This window comes from Hipposideros armiger, unplaced genomic scaffold, assembly GCF_001890085.2.
Source record: "Hipposideros armiger isolate ML-2016 unplaced genomic scaffold, ASM189008v1 scaffold_111, whole genome shotgun sequence".
NCBI lineage: Eukaryota > Metazoa > Chordata > Mammalia > Chiroptera > Hipposideridae > Hipposideros > Hipposideros armiger.
The window spans coordinates 1843088-1862484 of record NW_017731461.1 but is presented as its reverse complement, the minus strand read 5'-3'; the positions used below and the strand labels follow the sequence as shown (position 1 = coordinate 1862484).

Below are 19397 nucleotides of genomic sequence, written 5' to 3'. Positions count from 1 at the left end.
AAAAAAAAAAAAAGAAACAGACAGATTAAATCAGAGTATGCCCTCTGAATGCTGAGTCCCATCCTACTTCTTACAGTTGGCCCCAATAACACTGGTACCTGGGCCTTTACCATCCAGGCAGGAGGATGGGAGAAACTTCCTAGGGAAACATGACCAACTAAAATGGAAAAACCTAAATATTTTTACATTGGGGGTTCCCCAACTAAACATTCCAGTGGATCACCCAACACTGAAGCTCATAGTCAACAAGTACTACTCATGTACTTGGAGTTTCAAATAGGCTTTAAAATCTACACTCTTAAATTTAAGCAGACAAACAAAGATTAGCAGTCATTTGAGAAAAGATCTTAACATGTAAGATAAAGACCAAAATAAGCAACACATTTAAAAAGAAACTTGAAAAAACTGAGATTATACAGCAAGAACATTTTAAAATACCATTAATATCATCAGAGAGTTAAAAGAATATATAACACTGACAAAATAAGAACAGGACACTGTAAAAAAACATTCACAGATTTTTTTTAAAAAGCTCCTGTACATTAAAAACATGATTGCAAAAACAAAAAAACTGAATAGAGAGCGAAGAAATCTCCCAGAAAGAAGAGCATGCAAAAATGGGAGATATGAGTGAAAAAAAAAAGAAAATCAAAAAGTCTGTTCGGGAAGGTCCTATTATTGAAAGAGATAAAGAAAAAGTGGTACCATCACCTTGGAAAACAATTCAAAATTACCTGGTAAAGACAAACGTACATATACTGTACAACTGAACAGAGGAGAAAAAGATTAATTAAATTCATTTATTTTTTTTAAAAAATATTTATTAAGCACTTACTAAGTTCTAGTCAATGTTCTGGGCACTGACTACACAAGAATAAACAAGATTAGACAAGACCTCTGCCCTCTCAGAAAACAACAACATTCGAAAGAGAATCCAAGATTGCAGAATATATAAATGCTATGCTTACCTCATCCCATGAACACATCAAAATTACAACTAAATTATAGAACAATCAACCTGGAGAAACATCTGCAATCTAGCTGAACAAAAGTTTTATAACTAAGGATATAAAGAAGAAGCAACATGGGAACTGATAGGAGGGGCAGAGACACAAAATGGGCTGGTGCCACACCCACAGGAGAGATATCTAGACCACAGAGGTTCCCCATGAAAGACGAAGGGACCCCAGCCCACCACACCAGGTTCCCCAGCCCTGAGTACTGGTACTGGAAAGAGGAACCCCCACAACTCTGGCTGTGAAAAACAGTGGAGAATCCAATCATCCGGTTGGGATGAAAGGCTATGGGAAACCCAGACATCCTCTTGAAGGGCCCACGCAGGCACTCACCCGGGCTCCAACAAAGGGACAGTGACTCTAGGGGTGTCGAAGACATATGGGGAGAGACTTAGTTGAGCAACTTTGGGCCAAGGACTGAAGGGACAGTTCCCATTTTCCCTGTGTGGGCCTTCTTTTCTGTGTAGCCCACTAGTGGGCTCTATATTTCCAATGTTGAGCCTACCCCCAAAGGCCAAATCAGAATCTGATTGGCCTGGTGAGCTGCACTGCTCCACCCTGCTGACTCAATGAGTCCCTGCCTCACCCAACTCCCTACCACAGGAGGCTTTATCGGCAGCTGAACCTTACAAGAGTTTGGCAGGTGGAAGCAGGCATCTGAGTGTCCTGGCTTTTAGCGGAGCTACCCCAGACCTGGTACTGGTGGTAGACATCTCCCACAAACCTCCAGGTACAGCACAGGCAGCGACCAACTGTGGATCACTTTGTAGCATCTACCAGGTACTCCCCCAGCCAGTCATAGGCAGTGGCTGACCTGGGCCTGCACCAGAGCCTATTCCAAGAGGCTCCAAAACCAACATACTTAGAGATTGGCTTTAGACCACAAGAGAACACCACCCAATTAGCCCCATAAGAGGCACACACAAAGAACAGTCTCAACAGGAACCAGAGCCTTCTGGAATAAATCCCACTATGTGGGGTAAACCCCCCGCACAGCAGCCTATAAGCCGTGGACATGGCCAAACCCCACAGCCAGTCAGCTTGAGGGTCAATACCACTGACTAGCATGCTAACAACAATCAAGGCTCAACTACAACAGGAGGGCACACATCACCCATACAAGGGACACTCCTGGAGCACCCGGCTCAGGTGACCAGAAAGACTGTGCCACTGGGCCCCACAGGACACCTACTGCATAAGGCCACCAGCAAGACTGGGAGACATAGCAGCCTTATCTAATACATAGAAACAAACACAGACAGGCAACCAAAATGAGGAAAAAAAGAAATACATCCCAAATGAAAGAACAAGAGAAAACTACAGGAAATGAACTAAATGAAATGGAGGCAAGCAACCTACCAGACACAGAGTTTAAAACAATGGTTATAAGTATGCTCAAGGAACTTAGTGAGAACTTCAACAAAGAGATAGCAAGAATAAAAAGGGACATAGAAACCATAAAAAAAGCACCAGTCACAAGTGAAGAATACAATAACTGAAATGAAGAATGCACTAAAAGAAATTACCAGCAGACTAGATGAAGCATAGGATCAAATCAACGATCTGGAAGACAAAGTAGCAGAAAACACCCAATTGGAACAGAAAAAAATAAAATAAAATAATTGAGGAGAGTTTAAGAGGCCTCTGGGACAATATCAAGTTTAACAACATTCACATCATAGGGGTACCAGAAGGAGACGAGAGAAAACAAGGGATTGAGAGTTTATTTGAAGAAATAATGACCAAAAACTGTCCTAACCTGGCAAAGGAAATAGACATACAAGCCCAGGAAGCACACCATCCCAAACAGGATGAATCTAAACAGGCCCACACCAAGACACATCATAATTAAAATGCGAAAGGTTAAAGACAAAGAAAGAATCCTAAAAACATCAAGAGAAAAGCAGTTAGTTACCTACAAGGGAGCCCCCATAAGGCTGTCAGCTGATTTCTCAACAGAAACTTTGCAGGCCAAACGGGATTGTAGGAAATGTGCAAATGATGAAAAACAAGGACCTACAACCAAGGGTACTCTACCCAACAAGGCTATCATTTAAAATAGAAAAACAGATAGAGCTTCCCAGACAAGAAAAAGCTAAAAGAATTCATCACCACCAAACCAGTATTACAAGGAACATTAGAGGAACTTCTTTCAGATGGGGAGGGGGTGGGAGATTAAAAAAATATGAATAATAAAATGGCAATAGCTACATATCTATCAACAATTACTTTCAATGTCAGTGGGTTAAATGCTCCATTCAAAAACATAGGGTAACTAAATGGAGAAGAAAACAAAATCCTTACATATGCTGCCTACAAGCGATTCACTTTAGACTGAAAGACACACACAAACTGAAAGTAAAGGGAAGGAAAAAGTTATTTAATGGAAGTGGAAACAGCAACAAAGAAAGCTGGGATAGCAATACCTATACCAGACAAAATAGATTTTATTTATTTATTTATTTATTTATTTATTTATTTATTTATTTATTTACTTACTTACTTACTTACTTACTTTAAAACATTTTTATTGGGGAATTGGGGGAAGGGAACAGACAAGTTGCTGTTGTTTTGTTCTTCAGTCTAGTTGTGGAGGACGTTGCTTCACTGGCCCAAGCTGGCACCATCATTGCGCTCTTCCCCGGGCAAGGCAGATCAGTCGCTGGCCTCTGGACGGCCGATAACAGTGGCTGCTGGCCGCTCACGCTGGCTGCCGGCTACACACAGTAGCTTATGGCAAACCACTGCAGCAGGGGATTGCAGCCTATGCCGTCGCTGGCGACTCACTGCAGCCCAGCCCCTGGTCTAGCTGCCATTCACCATCTTAGCTGCAGTTCAACGTCTTAGCTGCAGAGGGCAGTGTCACTGGCCCTCATATGTGGGATCCGAACTAGGGCCCTCTGGCATCCCAAGACAGTTCTTAACCAACGTGCCACTCGGCCAGCCCCAAAATAGATTTTAAAACAGAGGCTATAACAAGAGACAAAGAACTCAGTAATCCCAGTATTTATCCAAGAAAACCCAAATGCTACTTCGAAAGGACCTGTGCACATGTTCATTTCAGCATTGTTTACAATGGCCAAGATGTGGAGGCAGCCTGGGTGTCCATCAATGGAATGAATGGATAAAGAGGAAGTGGTGCATATATACAATGAAATATTACTTAGCCAGGAAAAGGAATGGGTTCTTGTCATCTGTGGCAGTATGGATGGACCTGGAGGGTATTGTGCTGAGTGGAGTATGTCAGTGAAAACTAGTGTAATGTGATTTCGCTTATATGTGGAATCTAAAAAAGCAAAATAAACAAACAAAACAGCAGCAGACTCAGATACAGAGAATATTTTGATGGTTCTTAGCTGATAGAGGGGATGGATAAAAAAGGGGAAGGGATTAAGATGTACAAATTGGTTGTTACAAAGTAGTCGTGGGGCTGTAGGGTATAGCATAAGAAATACAAGACCTGAAGTTTGAGAACTTGTTGCAACAATGTTGCTAACCATTTTTGAAATCAGAGGAATTATTCACTATGAATTTGTACCAACTGGACACAAACAGTTAACCAAGTTTACTATTTGGAAGTGCTGAAAAGGTTGCATGAAAAAGTTAGACAACCCGAACTTTTCGCCAACAATTCATGGCTCTTGCATCATGACAATGCACCAGCTCACACAGCACTGTCTGTGAGGGAGTTTTTAGCCAGCAAACAAATAACTGTATTGGAACACCCTCCCTACTCACCTGTTCTGGCCCCCAATGACTTCTTTCTTTACCCAAAGATAAAAGAAATATTGAAAGAAAGACGTTTTGATGACACTCAGGACATCAAGGGTAATACGATGACCATTCCAGAAAAAGAGTTCCAAAATTGCCTTGAAGGGTAGACTGGGCGCTGGTGTCGGTGCATAGCTTCCCAAAGGGAGTACTTCGAAGGTGACCATAGTGATATTTAGCAGTGAGGTACGTAGCCAGTTTTTCTAGGATAAGTTTGCGAACCTAATTGTCCAAGCTCGTGTAGTTAATAATATTGTAATAACTACGTGTGGTGTCAGATGGGTACTAGATTTATCAGGGTGATAGATGGGAGGGTGTTTGAGGGCAGGGTGAAAAAGGTGAAGGGGTTAAGAAGTACAAATTGGTAGTTACTAAATAATCATGAGGATGTAAAGTAAACCATAGGGAATATAGTCAATAATATGGTAAAACTATTAATATGTATAGTGCCAGGTAGGTACTTAACTAGGGGGCTCACTTCTTAAATTATATAAATGTCTAACCATGTGCTATACACCTGAAATTAACATAAAGTAATATTGACTGTCACCTGTAACTGAAAAATTAAAAAGCGGGGGAAGAAAGATGACAGGCAATAAGTGGTCTAAACTTCCAGGTATAAAATAAATAAGTCATGGGAATGTGATGTACAGTATAAGAAATGTAGTCAATAATATTGTGATAGCGCAGTACCGTGTCAGATGGTTGCTAGACTTATCATGGTGATCACTCTTTTAGGTATATAAGTGTTGAATAACTATTATGTACACCTGAAACTAATATAATATTGTATGCTAACTAGATTTTTAATAAAAATCTTTAAAAAAAAAAGCCACCAAGATTCTACACCTCAAGGCAGCTGTGAAGTATGGCACCTCTGTGGCTCAATTTTGTCCACAAAGTTTGGGGTTCCATGCAAGGAGTCTCTGGGTATATTTCCGTGGGCAGAACATATATAAAGATTTTATAATTATTTCGTGATTCAAAAGAGGAGTAAAAGTAAGATCAGAGCTCTATTGAGAAAGAACCAGTTTAATTTTAATAATCTTTAACAGAGTTGTCCAAAGATAGAATCAATTATGTGGGGAGATGGTAAGTTGGCCATCAGCAGAAATGTTCAATACTAAGCAAGGTTCATTCACTCAACAGTGGAGTGGTGACCATGTACCCAGCACTGTGCTAGAGGCTGTGTATTTAGTTAGCTATTGCTGCATTACAAACCACCCAAAATTTAGTGTCATATGAGCTCTCAAAATTTCTGTGGGTCAATGGTTTGACTGTGTGGTTTTGGTTCAGGGTCTGTCACGAGGTTGCAGGCAGGATGTTGCCCGGGGCTATAATCATCTGAAAGCTTGACCAAAGCTGGAGAATCTGTTTCCAAGGTGGCTTACTCATATGGCAGGCAAGTTGGTGCCGGCTCTTGAGGAGGGGCTACAGCTCCTCCCTATGTGGACCCCTCCTCATAGGCTACTTGAGTGTCCCCACACGTGGTGCCTGTCTCCTCAGAGTAAATGATCCAAGAGAAAGCAAGGTGGATGCCACAATGCCCTTTATGACCTACCCTTGGGAGTCACATACCATGACTTCCATAATAGCCTATTGATCACATAGGTCAGCCCTCTTCAATACCAAAAGGACCACACAAGGTTGTGAATATTAGAGATGAGAGTCACCTTGGAGCTTTCTTGGAGGCTGGCTACCACACTGTAAATACAATGATGAACGAACAAATGGCGTGCCAGACCTCAAGAGGCTGTTAGTGCAGAGTTATGCTCATTTGTTAGAGATGATGTCAAAAGAACTAGGCTGAGAGACAAGGCAGTTCCTTCCAATCTTAATGTTCCTGTGATTTTTTTTTCTGTTTCTAGGCCATACCGTATCACCAATCCACCATCTCAGAACCAGCAGCTCAATTCCTCACTCTTCTGACACCGACAATCTGGGGTCTTTAATTATGCTTCTACATAATTAGCTGCTTGTTTTCACACAGCAAGATAACCATGGTTCCACCCTTCATGCTCTCAGACACAGAAATACTTAGATAACCCCACCCTTGTTTCTCTCTCCAGAGCATTCCACTACCTGTGTTCCCCCTCCTGGGAGCACAGGGTGTTCTATGACAACACCAGGAGGACATAGCGTCCCACTGCAGGAACTGCTTTTGACCCAGCCAGGACCAACCCTCAACAGCAGCAAGGCACTGTGGGTACAAGAGAAGGTGGGCCCCAGACTCCTCCCTTTGCCCTATTGTGCTCTCTTCTCCCTAATCAGGACCATTTCATACACCACTGATGTCAGAAGTATTGACCCCTCAGATGACGCTGATCTTTGAGCTTTGGAGATGGGTACAGGGGTGTGGCTAGCATTTCAGCCTGGCCCACACCAGTGCTGGCTGGCACTCCCTTTGGGGCACTAACCCATGCCCAGAGAGGAGTCTGTTATCTCTGGGTCACCTGAGGAGCCAGAGGTAGCTTGGGAGTTTCAGGTCTGAAATTGTGCTGAGCTCTAGGGAAACTGTTGGGAGATATTGATGTGAGCTGCACCAGAGTCCAGAAAATGCCCTTCCCTAGCATTCACAGAGGACTCTACATGCGTGGTTCTCCTGTGTGCAAGTGCTTCAGTCTTGCCAGGTGGCAAAGACTGGATCTTGGAGAAGCGCTGGTAAATATTTATATATTTGTTTGCTTATTTCTTGTTTTTAAAGTAATACTATTAGGATGGCTACTGTTTAAAAAAAACAGAAAATAATAACTGTTGGAGAGGATGGGGACAGATGAACCCTTGTGTTCTGTTGGTAGGTAAGTGAAATGGTACAGCTGCTGTAAAAAACAATATGGTGGTTCCTCAAAAAATTAAACATAGAATTACCGTGCAATCCAGCAATTTCACTTCTGGGTATATACACAGAAGAATTGAAGGCAGGAACCTGAAGAGGTATTTCTACACCAATATGCATAGCAGCATTATTCACAATAACCAGAAGGTGGAAACAACCCAAGTGTCCATTCCAGATGAATGGATAAACAGAATGTGGTATGTACATACAATGGAATAGTATTCAGCCTTAAAAAGGAAGGAAATTCTGATACATGTAACATCATGGATGAACCTTAAAAATATGTTAAGTGAAAGAAGCCAGACACAAAGACAAATATTTATGATTCCACTTACCTGAACTGTCTAGAAGAGACAAACTCATAGAGAAAGAACATAGATTAGAGATTGCCAGGGCCTGGAGTGGAGGAGTGGTAATTGGGAATCACTTAATGGATACAGAGTGTCTATTTGAAATGATTAAGAAATTTTTGGGCCAGCCAACTGGTGCATTGGTTAAGAGCTGGCTTGGGACGCCAGAGGGCCCCGGTTCGGATCCCACATATGAGGGCCAGTGACACTGCCCTCCACAGCTAAGATGCTGAACAACAGCTCAACCTGGAGCTGGGCTGCTGTGAGTTGCCGGGACGGCGTAGGCTGCAGCCCCTGCTGCAGTGGGTTGCCATGGGCTACCGTGTGTAGCCAGCAGCCAGCGTGAGCGGCCAGCAGCTGCCATGAGCGGCCGTCCAGAAGCCAGCGAGTGATCTGCCTGGCCCAGAAACAGCGCAATGATGGTGCCAACTTGGGCCAGTGAAGCAATGTCCTCCACAACTAGACTGAAGAACAAAAGGACAGCAACTTGTTTGTTCCCCTTCCCCCAATTCCCCAGCGCTGTTCCCATCCCCCAATTCCCCAATAAAAATCTTATAAAAAATATTTTTAAAAAAAAGAAATTTTGGAGATAGTGACAATGGTTGTACAACATTGTGAATGTAACTAATGCCATTTTAAACACTTAAAAATGCTTAACATGGCAAAGTGTATGTTATATATATTTCCCCACAATAAAAAGTAATACTAAAACATTATCTTAAAGCCTTTATCTATGTAGACCAGATATTGGGATTCAAATGTGATTTGGCAGAACCCAACTGCCCTCTTGGGGTGAGTATTCCCCACTTCTCCATGGAGGTTCTTGGTAAGACTTACTCTTCTCCTCATTAAGCTGGGCTCACCCTAGAGACATCACACCCTGGTAATTAAAGTTCTGTAGCTGGGCCAGCCAAGTGGCGCATTGGTTAAGAGCTGGTTTGGGATGCCAGCTCTGAGCAGCAGGGCCCCGGTTCGGATCCCACATGAGGGCCAGTAACACTGACCTCTACAGCTAAGATGGTGAACAACAGCTCGACCTGGAGCTGGGCTGCTGTGAGTTGCTGGCGACGGCGTAGGCTGCAGCCCCTGTTGCAGTGGGCTGCCGTAAGCTACTGTGTGTGGCTGGCAGCCAGCGTGAGCGGCTGGCAGCCGGCGTGAGCGGCCATCCAGAGGCCGGCAACCGATCTGCCTCACCCGGGAAGAGCGCAATGATAATACCAACATGGGCCAGTGAAGCAGTGTCCTCCACAACTAGACTGAAGAATAAAAAGGACAGCAACTTGTTTGTTCCCCTTGCCTGTTCCCCAGCACTGTTCCCCTCCCCCAATTCCCCAATAAAAAAAATATAAATAAAAAAAATAAAAGTCCTGTAGCTGGACAGCCGGGGTTCCAGCCTCAGTTCCACCACTGGCTAGGTAATGTACCTCACTATTCTGAATTGACTTCTCCTCATCTACAGCACCTTTCATGTCACAGTCTGTTGTGAGGATTACAGTCTCTTGTGAGTGGATGTGGTACATCATGTACCACAGTTTTTAAAAGCTGTTAGCAATAGTAAGTGCAAATTGTCAGCTTTATTGCCATCCCTGCATATGAAAGTTCTGCAACGTTCTGTCACTAGATGTTCCTCATTGGCCAGCATTTGGGAGGAGGAACTTCAGCCTCCTCTTTTATTCCGTTTTCCCTTCTGTGACCTCCCTCCATTTCCCAGTATTCATTACCTCTCAGATGCCTGTATAGGGAAGCACAGAACAGTTGAAGCCATCTCTGTTTCATGGTCTTCTTCCAGCTAGTTCTTCAAGGTTTCCACTTTAGCAGCCAGCGTGGACCACCAAATATAGTTCTCTCTCCATGTGGAATTCTAGGTCTAGCTGTTGAATTAACTGACTTTTTACCTCCTTACACATTCATATACAAATATGCAAATGGGGCTGTAGAGTGCATAATATTCAGAACCTTGATTTTTTTTTTCTTAAAATATCTTGGACACCTTCCCATAAATAAACAGATTCCCCAAACCAAATCAGAGTGTTTTTTTTTTTTAACTCAGGACCTCATGGAAGACCTGCATGTGGTTGTCAGAGCACCTCTGAAAAGGGTGGATAGAGTTGGCTGCCCACAACGGTCATTTCCTGACCTCAGCTATCCACTTTTCTTAGCTGCTAGGGACATCTCTTGGCTGACTAAGGCACAGAGACATAGCCTACACACTAGCTTAGAACAGAAGAGGAAGACTGACTTACTTGAAAGACAGAACCATCTCTAAAGAAGACTAACATGTATATCTCAGACAAATCAACAGAACCAACTAGAACAGGATCAGGTATAGCTTCCAAGAGCCACAGCGGGAGAAACCATTGCAAGAGAGAAGGGACATGTTAACCAAGCTTCACAGAAAACTACTCTGGAAGAAACAAGCAGAAAATGAGTTTACTCAAATAGTTCTGGAATGTTTAAGGAAAGCTGGAGAACTGGCTGGGAAAATAGACAAAAATAAGGGAAGCTAAGGGGGAAACATGGCCACAATCACTCCACAGAACTATAGCTGTGGGGACAACACTGCTGCCACTGTTGAGCCAGGATAGCTCAGCATGCCTGGCAGCCATGGACTGAGCTTCTAGCCTGGTTGCAAACTGGCTGCTGCTGCCCCACTGCCCCTGCCCACCCCAGCCAGGATTGTATACTCTCCCTGTTGCTTTACACCAGCTCCTTATTCTGAGTCTGGGATACTGCATCTGATTTGCTGAGCGTAGGTCCCATGTCATACTTTAGAGGAAAGGAGGCGGGCATGAAAGGGAAGATGCTGGCATTTTTAGTGTCTCTCTTGGGAGGCAGACTTTGACACCCATCAAGACTCAGAAGTAAGAAATTCCCCCAAATAAGCCAACAGACGTTCAGAGGCTGGGCAGCCAAGAGTGATGCTACTGCCAGCAGACATCTGCCAGGTCGGGGACCCAGGAGACTGAAGACCAGGTGAGAAATCTAGGCATAGGAGAGGCATTCTTCATCCAGTGGGACCAGGTCCATGGCAGGACCCTCAGAGACCAGCAGGAGGGCTCTGGGAGACTGTGGGGGAGACTGTCAAAGACTCGTGCTCAGGACCAGGCTCTGGGAGTCATTGAGGCCCCAGAGATCCTGGAGGCAGCGCTCAGCCAGGAGGCCCTCACATGAGGGCTGAGAAAACCTCTGAAGCTTTCAGAAACCTGCTAACCCTCTGTCCCACTTCCTTTTAGTGCCTTGTTCTGTTTGGCCCCTTCCTAAAGCCAGCCAGTAAACCTCCAGGTGCCTGATGGGTTATCAAGGTGTTTTCACAGGTAGGTTCCTGCCCTTCTAGTGGACCTGAGAGCAGCCAGGGCCAGGGAGGCCCAGGGGTCTGCCCTTGGCCGGCTCTGGTGGCCTCATGTTATCGAGCATGTGACCTGATGTCAGCAGGGACAAGGAGTGAGCAGAGAGAGGCAATCCCACTTATTGGGCATCTTGTGCTCAGTGGCAGCCTCAACGTGGGAACAGTCACTGCACATTTACTCTGCCCAATATTGTGCTAAGTGCTTAACATACACCATCCCATCAAACCCTCACAACTCTGTGCGCTGAGCGTTATCATTCCAATCTTCCAAAAGAGGTCAAATTATCTGCCTTAAATCACCCCACAGTCAGCAGAAAAGCCAGGATTCAAGCTCAGGTTTGCTTGATTCCCAAGTGGAACCCTTCCCAATAGACAGACGCTCAGGCTGGCACAGGGGCCAGAGCAAGACAGGCCTGGGCCAGACCATGCCTGTGAGGCTACTGTCCTGAGAGCACCTTGGGAAGGAGGGATGGAGACAGGAGGCCCCAGAACACTCTCCCCAGGACCCTGCCCCTAGGATGTGTTCTGGGTATCTTTGAGGAAAACCCTGAAAGGCCTGCACCCCATTCTGGGAAGGAAAGGAGTTGGGCTGGACTTGCAGACCTGGGATCAGAGGTAACAGTCAGGATATAAATCATTTGGGTGGAACTGGCTTGAACTGGCTCTTCTTTGAAGCTTCCTCCTCGAGGAGTCTGTGAGTCTCCTGAGGCGGAGGGAGAGCCCATTCCAGAGGCTGCAGCCGCCCATAGCTGGCTGTGCTGATGAGACTGCTTGGGGCTCAACTCCTCTTCCCCTGACATCTACCCCAGTAGCTAACAACCTCAGCCCCAGACAGGCAGGCACCTGTGCAGGAGGCCCCTGTGCAGAGCACATGAGGGCCCTGTAAGCCCCAGGCACCTGCTTCATCCCAGCCCCCAGGACTCATCCATGTCTCTTGGCCTCATTCCTCAGCCCTGGAAACCATGGGTTTAGCAGTCAAGAAATTTCTACAATAAGCATGATCAATTTTATAATGGCAGTGGGGTGGGGTGGACTAAACCGAAGTTCACATAAAGTAAGTCAAGTTACAGGCACAGAAGAGCTATGCAAGGAGGGGTTATGCATGGCAGTCGCCCCACTATGCCATGAGCTCTCCAAAGCCAGGGACCAGGTCTCGCTTACTTCCGTAGCCACCTCAGAGTGAAGCACAATGTCAGACTCATGCTCCACAAAAGCTGTTTTGCCCATTGTTGGGTGCCTAGAATCATGGCTGGCACACAAAGGGCACTCAATAAATATTTGTTGGCTAAGTGAATACAGTGGGCTGCCTATTTCGTCTTTGGATAATGTGTGACACCTTTTCCTACCTCTCCCTTAGCACACTACCCACACCCCTCTCAGCACACCCTGCCCTCACGTCTCCCACAGTTTCATCTCCCCAGCCCTGGTATCCCCCAAAGTACCCCCTGCTGGATTCTGCTAAGCTTTGCCAAGCAGTGGTCTCCTCCCAACCTCAACACTGAGAAGTCAAACCGCAACCAGACTGGGCTAGTTTCTCAGCAGTTTTATTGAGTAGCGAGAAGAAGTGTCCCTTTCCACAGGACATGTGTCCTCAAGCTCGTACAAGAATTGCTTTGGGACAGATAGACAGACAGGTGGCAGGGCAGGGCATGTGTCAGCGGTGGGGCGTGAGCACCAAGGGCAGCTCAGCTCTCCAGGGCGACCTGTGTCTGCTCCTGCTCGGGGAGGGCCAGGAGCTTTTCCTGGCTCTCTTTCTCCTTGAGGGTGCTGAAGAAGGAGTTGACCTTGTCCCTCAGATCCTTCTCCAGGAAGCTCAAGTGGCCTTCCACGTCCCCCGCATGGGGGCCCAGTGTCTGCTTGAGCTGCTCCACCTGCTGCACCAAAGCTTTGTTGAAGGTCTCGCCGTAAGGCCCCACTTTGCGGCGGAACTCCTCCACCTGCTGGTCCAGGTGGCTGCTGAGCTCCGTCAGCGACTTCTGCAGCTCCTCGGTGTTGCCGCTCACCTTGTCACGCACATTCTCAGCCACGGGCACCAGCTTCTGCCGCAGCTCCTCGGCGTTGGCCGAGATCTTGGTCTTCAGCTCCTCGGCGTTCTTCTTCATCTGGAAGGCCAGACCCTCGAGCTGGCGGTTGAGCTTCTCCTGGGCGTCCTGCGCATAGGGAGACAGGCTGCGGCGCAGTTCCTCCACGTTCTGGTCGATCTTGGTCTTCAGGTCATCCGCATAGGGAATGAGGTGCCCCTTGAGCTCTTCTACGTTCTGGTCGATCTTGGCTTTGAATTCATCGGCGTAGGGTGTCAGCGAGGCCTGCACGTTGTCCACGTTCTCCCGCAGCGCGGTCTGCATGCGCTGCGCGTAGGGCGTCAGCTGGCTCCGCAGCTGCTCCGCATGTGTGTTGACCTGGGTGCGCAGCTCATCCGCGTAGGGCCCCAGGCGCTGCTGCAGCTCTCGCACGTTGTCCCCGATCTTCTGGCTGACCTCCTCGGCGTGGGGCAGCAGCCGGTTCCGCAGATCCTCCAGCTCCTGCCGAATCTCCTCCTTCAGCTTCTCCGAATCCTTGGTCAGGCGTTCATGCAGCTCCGTGGCGAAGGGCACCAGCTTCTTCTGCAGGTCTCCCGCGTAGGTATTCACTTCCCCAAGTTTGTCCTGGAAGAGGGTGCTGTCGGGGAAGGGCACAAGGGAGCCACGGTTACACTCGGCGTTACATGCCAGGACCTCGTCTCCTGATACAGCACTCACCTTATGCACACCTGCCTAGGACAGGTGAGTGTTCAGGGGTACCGCGTTCACCCATCTTTTCCCTATGACCTTCCCTATGGTGTATGATGATTTGAGACAAGTGATGTAACAGACCAATTTGTTATACTAAATTTGTATCTTGGGATTTCTCCCAGAGTTTGAGTCACATTTATCATGTGACCTCGAACAGATTGCTTTCCCTCTCCCTATCTGTAAAGAATGGACTTTGAGGTCCTTGCCAGCTGACAGAGATCACATTCTCTAATAGGTTATGTTCTGGATGTCTTCCCGCGTCTTCCAGCCACACAAGGTGCTGGTCTCCTTGCATGTGCCTCTCTCAGAGGCTTCCCAAATATCCCATGACTTCACAGGGCCCTGTCCTTCTGGAACGTGTTAGACCCAGCCCTCACAACATTTCCCTCCCTCCCTTTCTTCCATGAGCCTCAATGCTGAGATATGGCTATTCGTCACACTCTAGAAAGTTCAAACAGGAAGACACCTTAGGGATTATTCAGTCCAACCTCCCTGTTTACATATGTGGAGCCCAGGTCCAGAGACCTCAGGGTCAACTAAGCTCAGGTCTCCCGCCTCCGAGCTCAGCCCTGGCCAACACATTACATGGCCTTTAAGAAGCCCCACCCTGCATGCAAGCTGTGCCCCTCTTACTTGAGCTGCTGGGTGAGCTCAGACTTCTGGAGATGTTCCACGGCCTCCTTGGCATTGTTGCTCAGCTGGCTGAAGTAGTCCCACATCACAGAGGCCACCTGGTTGGCATTGACCTCTGCCCGACCACCTGGGCAGGACACAGAGCAATTCATGAGGACCTGTCCCCTTCCTTGTCCCTCTGCAGCAGCCCCATGCTTCAGATTGGATGATAGTAGGGGAGCCCAGCTACCGATTTCACTCTCAGCTTGGCTAGTTAGAGGCCACAGGAGCATATGAAACTGGCATAACACCAATGCCAGTGGGCCTACTGCTGTGAATGGGCCAGCTCTCCTGTGGGCTGGGTAGCAACTGGGCAGCCCTGTCCATCCAGCTGGGGGCCAGCAGGCACTGGGAACAGTCCCCTGGCCTTGCCCCACTCGATGCAGCAGAGGGGTCCTGCCTGAAAGCCCCATCCAAAGGCAGCTGCTACTCACCAGTGACAGCCGTCAGGGCCAGGGTCAGGACCACAGCCTTCAGGAACATCCTGGGCTCCTTGTTGGGCTGGAAGAGTCTCGCACTGTACTGGATGCTTCCTGGAATCAGAGGCAGCAGGAAGAGAGGTTCTCAGCTGGCTCACCTGTGCTGCTGTCTGAACTGACTGAAGCTCAGAGTCAGCCAGATATTTAAAGCCCCGCCAGCCGGCCCTCCCCACCTCCTCTCCCAGTGTGACTCCACGCTGGAAGGTGACACATACCAAGGAGGCCTCTTGGACTTTTGTGACCCTAAGACAACGTGGAAGCTGACAGCAGAATGGGGCTTGGGCAGCAGTCAGAAGCAGCTGTTCCCTGATTGTGCCCCACCCAGTACAGAAAGGAGGGTGACGGAGCCATGACCTGTGGGACAAATGAGGCCCGGGGAACCCCCGAGCCCAGGACTAATGCCTCAGAGGCTCTGCTGGCAGCTCTGGGTCTGTGCCAGGCTTCAGGAGGAGGACAAAGTTCACGCCTCCTCTGTCTAACCCAGGGGAGAGAGCACCCCTCACCCCCCATATCACCCAATCCTAACTCCATCTCAGAGCACAAGACACTGGACTGGGACACCCTGGGCCACAGACGGGGGCAGCGAGCTAAGATCCAGGGTTCTGGTAAGGTGCACCCAGGAGGTGCACTGTATTGAAGGGCTTAATTGTAAATGTTCCTCATGTTCCACCACTGCCTTGGTCTAGTGATTCAACTTGGCCTAGCTCTGAGCCTGTTTCTCCTTTGAGAAATGGGGCTATTTGGTATATTAACTGAGGTATTTCTTGTGAAGTGAGCAGTACAGTGCCTGGCAAAGAGTGAGCAGTAAAAAATTGTTGTTATAAATAACATTGTTCTCCTGATTTGGACCAAACTAGGGAATACAGTAGAGTGCTCACCTCTCCCGTACGTGTGGCAGAGTTAGACCCAGCCCTCTGCAGGTTGCCAGGTGTGCATGATGCAGGGTGATGGGTGGGACAGCCCAAGGCCTGATTCCTGCCCACCAGCTACACTCCCTGGGCAGGAGTGGTCAGCTTGTGACGAACCCCGGGAACTGAGGCTCTCAGGAGGCCTCTCACCCGGGTGGGGAGGGTTATGGTGGGGATGTCCAAGAGGTCTTCTACTTGGACTTCTAACCTTCTCTCCAAATGAAGGCACCTACACAATCACAAAAAGACATCCGCCCTCCCCTGGACCATGCCATGCTACCTTGAGTGACTATGAGATGACATCCATCGTATTGCACTGTTGGCTCCCCTCCTTGGGCACAGTGCCTGGCATGTAGGGGGGATCCCAATTATCTGCCATTACAAGAGACCACATTGTGCGAACCCTGATTTACCACATCTCCACTTGTTTGTAAACCAGAAATGGTTGGATGGCTTTTGGGATGAAGACAGCTAAAAGGCCTTCTGTTGCTGGCACCCCTCCTGCAGGGTCCCCATACCAGTCCTGGTCACCTCCAGTGTCAGAGAGCTCCTCCCGCTGGAGCAGCCCATGCTGTGTTGCAGTAGTTGTTAAAGGTTCAGATTCTGGAGTCAGACTCCCTGGTTTTGCATCTGGGCTCCCCAACCCACTGTCTGTGTGATCTTGGGCAAGTCTCTTAACCTCTCTGAGCCTCAGCTGCCTCCTAGGCTGTGAGGATTCCATGAGATAACCTGTGTGATGTTGGGAACAGTGCCTAGTGCATAGTCAGTGCCCATCAAGCATTACCCATGTGTTACCCCTGAAAGGCTGACTCCCTGAAACACTGACCCATCTGCCCTGGTCCTGTATCAAGCACAGTTCAGCTTGGGGTGGGCAAAAAGGCCGGTGCTCGGTGCTCCCATCCCCAAGTCAGGGATGAGAAGGACAGTGAGTCATGAGGGACACCTCAGCTGCAGTTTGACCTCCTGGACTTACTGTCTGAATAGCAGGTGCTGCCAGCGTGTGACAGGTTCAGAGTTTGTCCATCTCCCTCACCCAGGAGTGTCTGTGCTGGTTTGAGTATGTCTGAGAGTGTCTGCCAGAACGTGTGCAGATTCATATAAGTGTGCAGATAAATTAGCTGTCTGTGGGCACAAAGCTAAGGACTAGAGCAAAGGGACTGGTGCAGGCAGTGCGTGCACCCATAGCTGTGGGGAGGCTATGTTGCCTCCTGACATGTGGTGGGTGGGCCGCCATTAATGATGCATGTATTTCCCACAGTCTGCATGTTTTGTATCATTGTGTGAACAGATTAGTCCTGGGGGGTGGGGAGAAGGTGAGCCCTGTGCCCAGTCTTAGAGGATGCAAGTGCGGATGGAAGGAGCAGACTGCCTCCTCTGGGCCTCTGGTTCTCTTTGGGCCTGGCCCTATGAGTCGGGGGATGGCCACATTGGTGAGCACAAAAGGTATGGTGATATTGGGTGAGTTGCGTCCCTCTCTGAGCTTCAGTCTCCTTGTATGTACAACAGATAGACCTAAAGGTTGGTGAGGTGATCAGGGTGGGAGTCCAGCATTACCTACAGCCACTCTCCTCTCTACCCACAGGGGTCAGCCCAGAGATTGGGTACAGCTCAGACCCAGTCAGGGACAGGCCCAGCCAGGAACAGGCAAGTCACGTGGACACATGTCCCCACATATGCTCCATACCAGCCTATCCCAGGGCGGAACTAAAGGTGGGTAGCTTCTGTGGTAGTGGGAAGGATCCGGGTAGGAACTTCCAGTGTGGAGAAGCATGGTGAACCAGGGCTTCTGGCTGGCAGGGCTGAATCAGAGCTGCCCAGTCCATCCTAGTGGCAGGAACAAGGATAACAGAGGTTCATGTACTCAGCCTCACTTGGACACAAGTGGAAGCAGAGAGAGTCAGCCTAACCCCAGAGGACCATTTATGGCCTCAGCTGGTCAAGTGTCCGCTCCCCATCCCCTTTACTCCCTAGAGAGGTCTGTGGGCCAAGCCCAGAGCAGTCTCCTCATTCCAGGAGCCAGACAGGAGGGAGGAAGAGGAGAAAGGAGGGAGAGGCAGCTTAGGTTGACCACTGAGACGGCCCCTACTGAGATAGCCCTTACCCCTACCAAGAACCAGGCTGGGAGCTGCTAGGAGTGCCAAACCCTTTGAAAGAGATAAGGTCTGGGCCGGCCGAGTGGTGCGTTGGTTAAGAGCTGGCTTGGGACGCCAGAGGGCCCCGGTTCGGATCCCACATATGAGGGCCAGTGACACTGCCCTCCACAGCTAAGATGCTGAACAACAGCTCAACCTGGAGCTGGGCTGCCGTGAGTTGCCAGGATGGAATAGGCTGCAGCCCCTGTGGCAGTGGGCTGCCATGGGCTACCGTGTGTAGCCAGCAGCCAGCGTGAGCGGCCAGCAGCTGCAGTGAGCGGCCGTCCAGAAGCCGGCGACTGATCTGCCTCGCCCGGCAAGAGCTCAGTGATGGTGCCAACTTGGGCCAGTGAAGCAACGTCCTCCACAACTAGACTGAAGAACAAAAGGGCAGCAACTTGTCTGTTCCCCTTCCCCCAATTCCCCAATAAAAAAATCTTTAAAAAAAAAAAAAAGAAAGAAAGAAGGTCCCAGGCCTCAGGACATGCTGTGACCCAGCTGTGTGGGCCCACACACCTGGCTTCTCCACCCAGGTCCGTACCACCCTGCCTGCTGGGTCTTCTGACAGGGCAGCTATTTCCAAGCTGAGGAATCTGCAACCCGTGGTGAGAGGTACTCAGCACTGGGACTCGATCCCAGCTGCCACAATTTGGGGAGGGCCCCAGCCATGAGCCCAACCTCTGCCATGGAATGTTATCTGTGGGTCCAGAGGGCAAGGTGAGGAGACGGGAGGAGGGGCAGGACAAAGTCCTTGGGCTCAAAGGCCTTGGCCCTTCTCCCACCCACCCCTCCCCTGGGCCAGCTCAAGGAGGCTTCTGGGTAAGCGGCACTGGGATTGAAGCCAGAGATGGAGATGCTGGGGAGGGGTGCTGTGTGAACTCAACTGTGTTGCACTCCCCACACAAGCCTCTGCTTTCTGTGACTTCACTGTAGACACCCCGATCCCAATGCCCTGAGCTTTATCCTCCACTCTCCCCCCAGTTCAGGCTGTTTTCAGGGATTGGGGGTGGGAGAGGAAGGGACCAGATGTGAAGGGCTAAGGTGGGTCTGGAGGCCTCTGGCTCGTCTCTCCCACCTCACCATCCTCTCCCTAGCGATAGGAGTCTCCCCAGGCTC

At 48.7% G+C, this 19397-nt stretch overlaps 1 protein-coding gene and 1 long non-coding RNA gene across 2 annotated transcripts; one reads left to right on the top strand and one right to left on the bottom strand.

Moving 5' to 3' along the window:
* Window positions 1-12847: 12847 nt before the first annotated feature.
* On the bottom strand, window positions 12848-15599 carry APOA4 (apolipoprotein A4). Its single transcript, XM_019647381.1, has 4 exons — window positions 15457-15599; window positions 15197-15295; window positions 14724-14850; window positions 12848-13977 (listed from the first exon to the last, which is right to left on the bottom strand). The coding sequence occupies exons 2-4, from the start codon at window positions 15243-15245 to the stop codon at window positions 13005-13007; spliced, it is 1149 nt and encodes a 382-aa protein (XP_019502926.1). The 5' UTR covers window positions 15246-15295; window positions 15457-15599; the 3' UTR covers window positions 12848-13004.
* A 138-nt stretch (window positions 15600-15737) lies between these two features.
* On the top strand, window positions 15738-18993 carry LOC109385278 (uncharacterized). Its single transcript, XR_002124586.1, has 3 exons — window positions 15738-15846; window positions 17732-17859; window positions 18815-18993. It is a non-coding gene; the product is annotated as an uncharacterized LOC109385278 (long non-coding RNA).
* The last annotated feature ends 404 nt before the right edge of the window (window positions 18994-19397 follow it).

Bases quoted from the DNA above. Each gene is read 5' to 3' on its own strand.
- APOA4 (XM_019647381.1), bottom strand. From the start codon at position 15,245: ATGTTCCTGAAGGCTGTGGTCCTGACCCTGGCCCTGACGGCTGTCACT. The intron at 14,851-15,196 runs GTGAGTAGCAGC...TGTCCTGCCCAG, and splicing joins GGCCCTGACGGCTGTCACTG to GTGGTCGGGCAGAGGTCAAT. The intron at 13,978-14,723 runs GTAAGAGGGGCA...CTTCCCCGACAG, and splicing joins GAGCTCACCCAGCAGCTCAA to CACCCTCTTCCAGGACAAAC.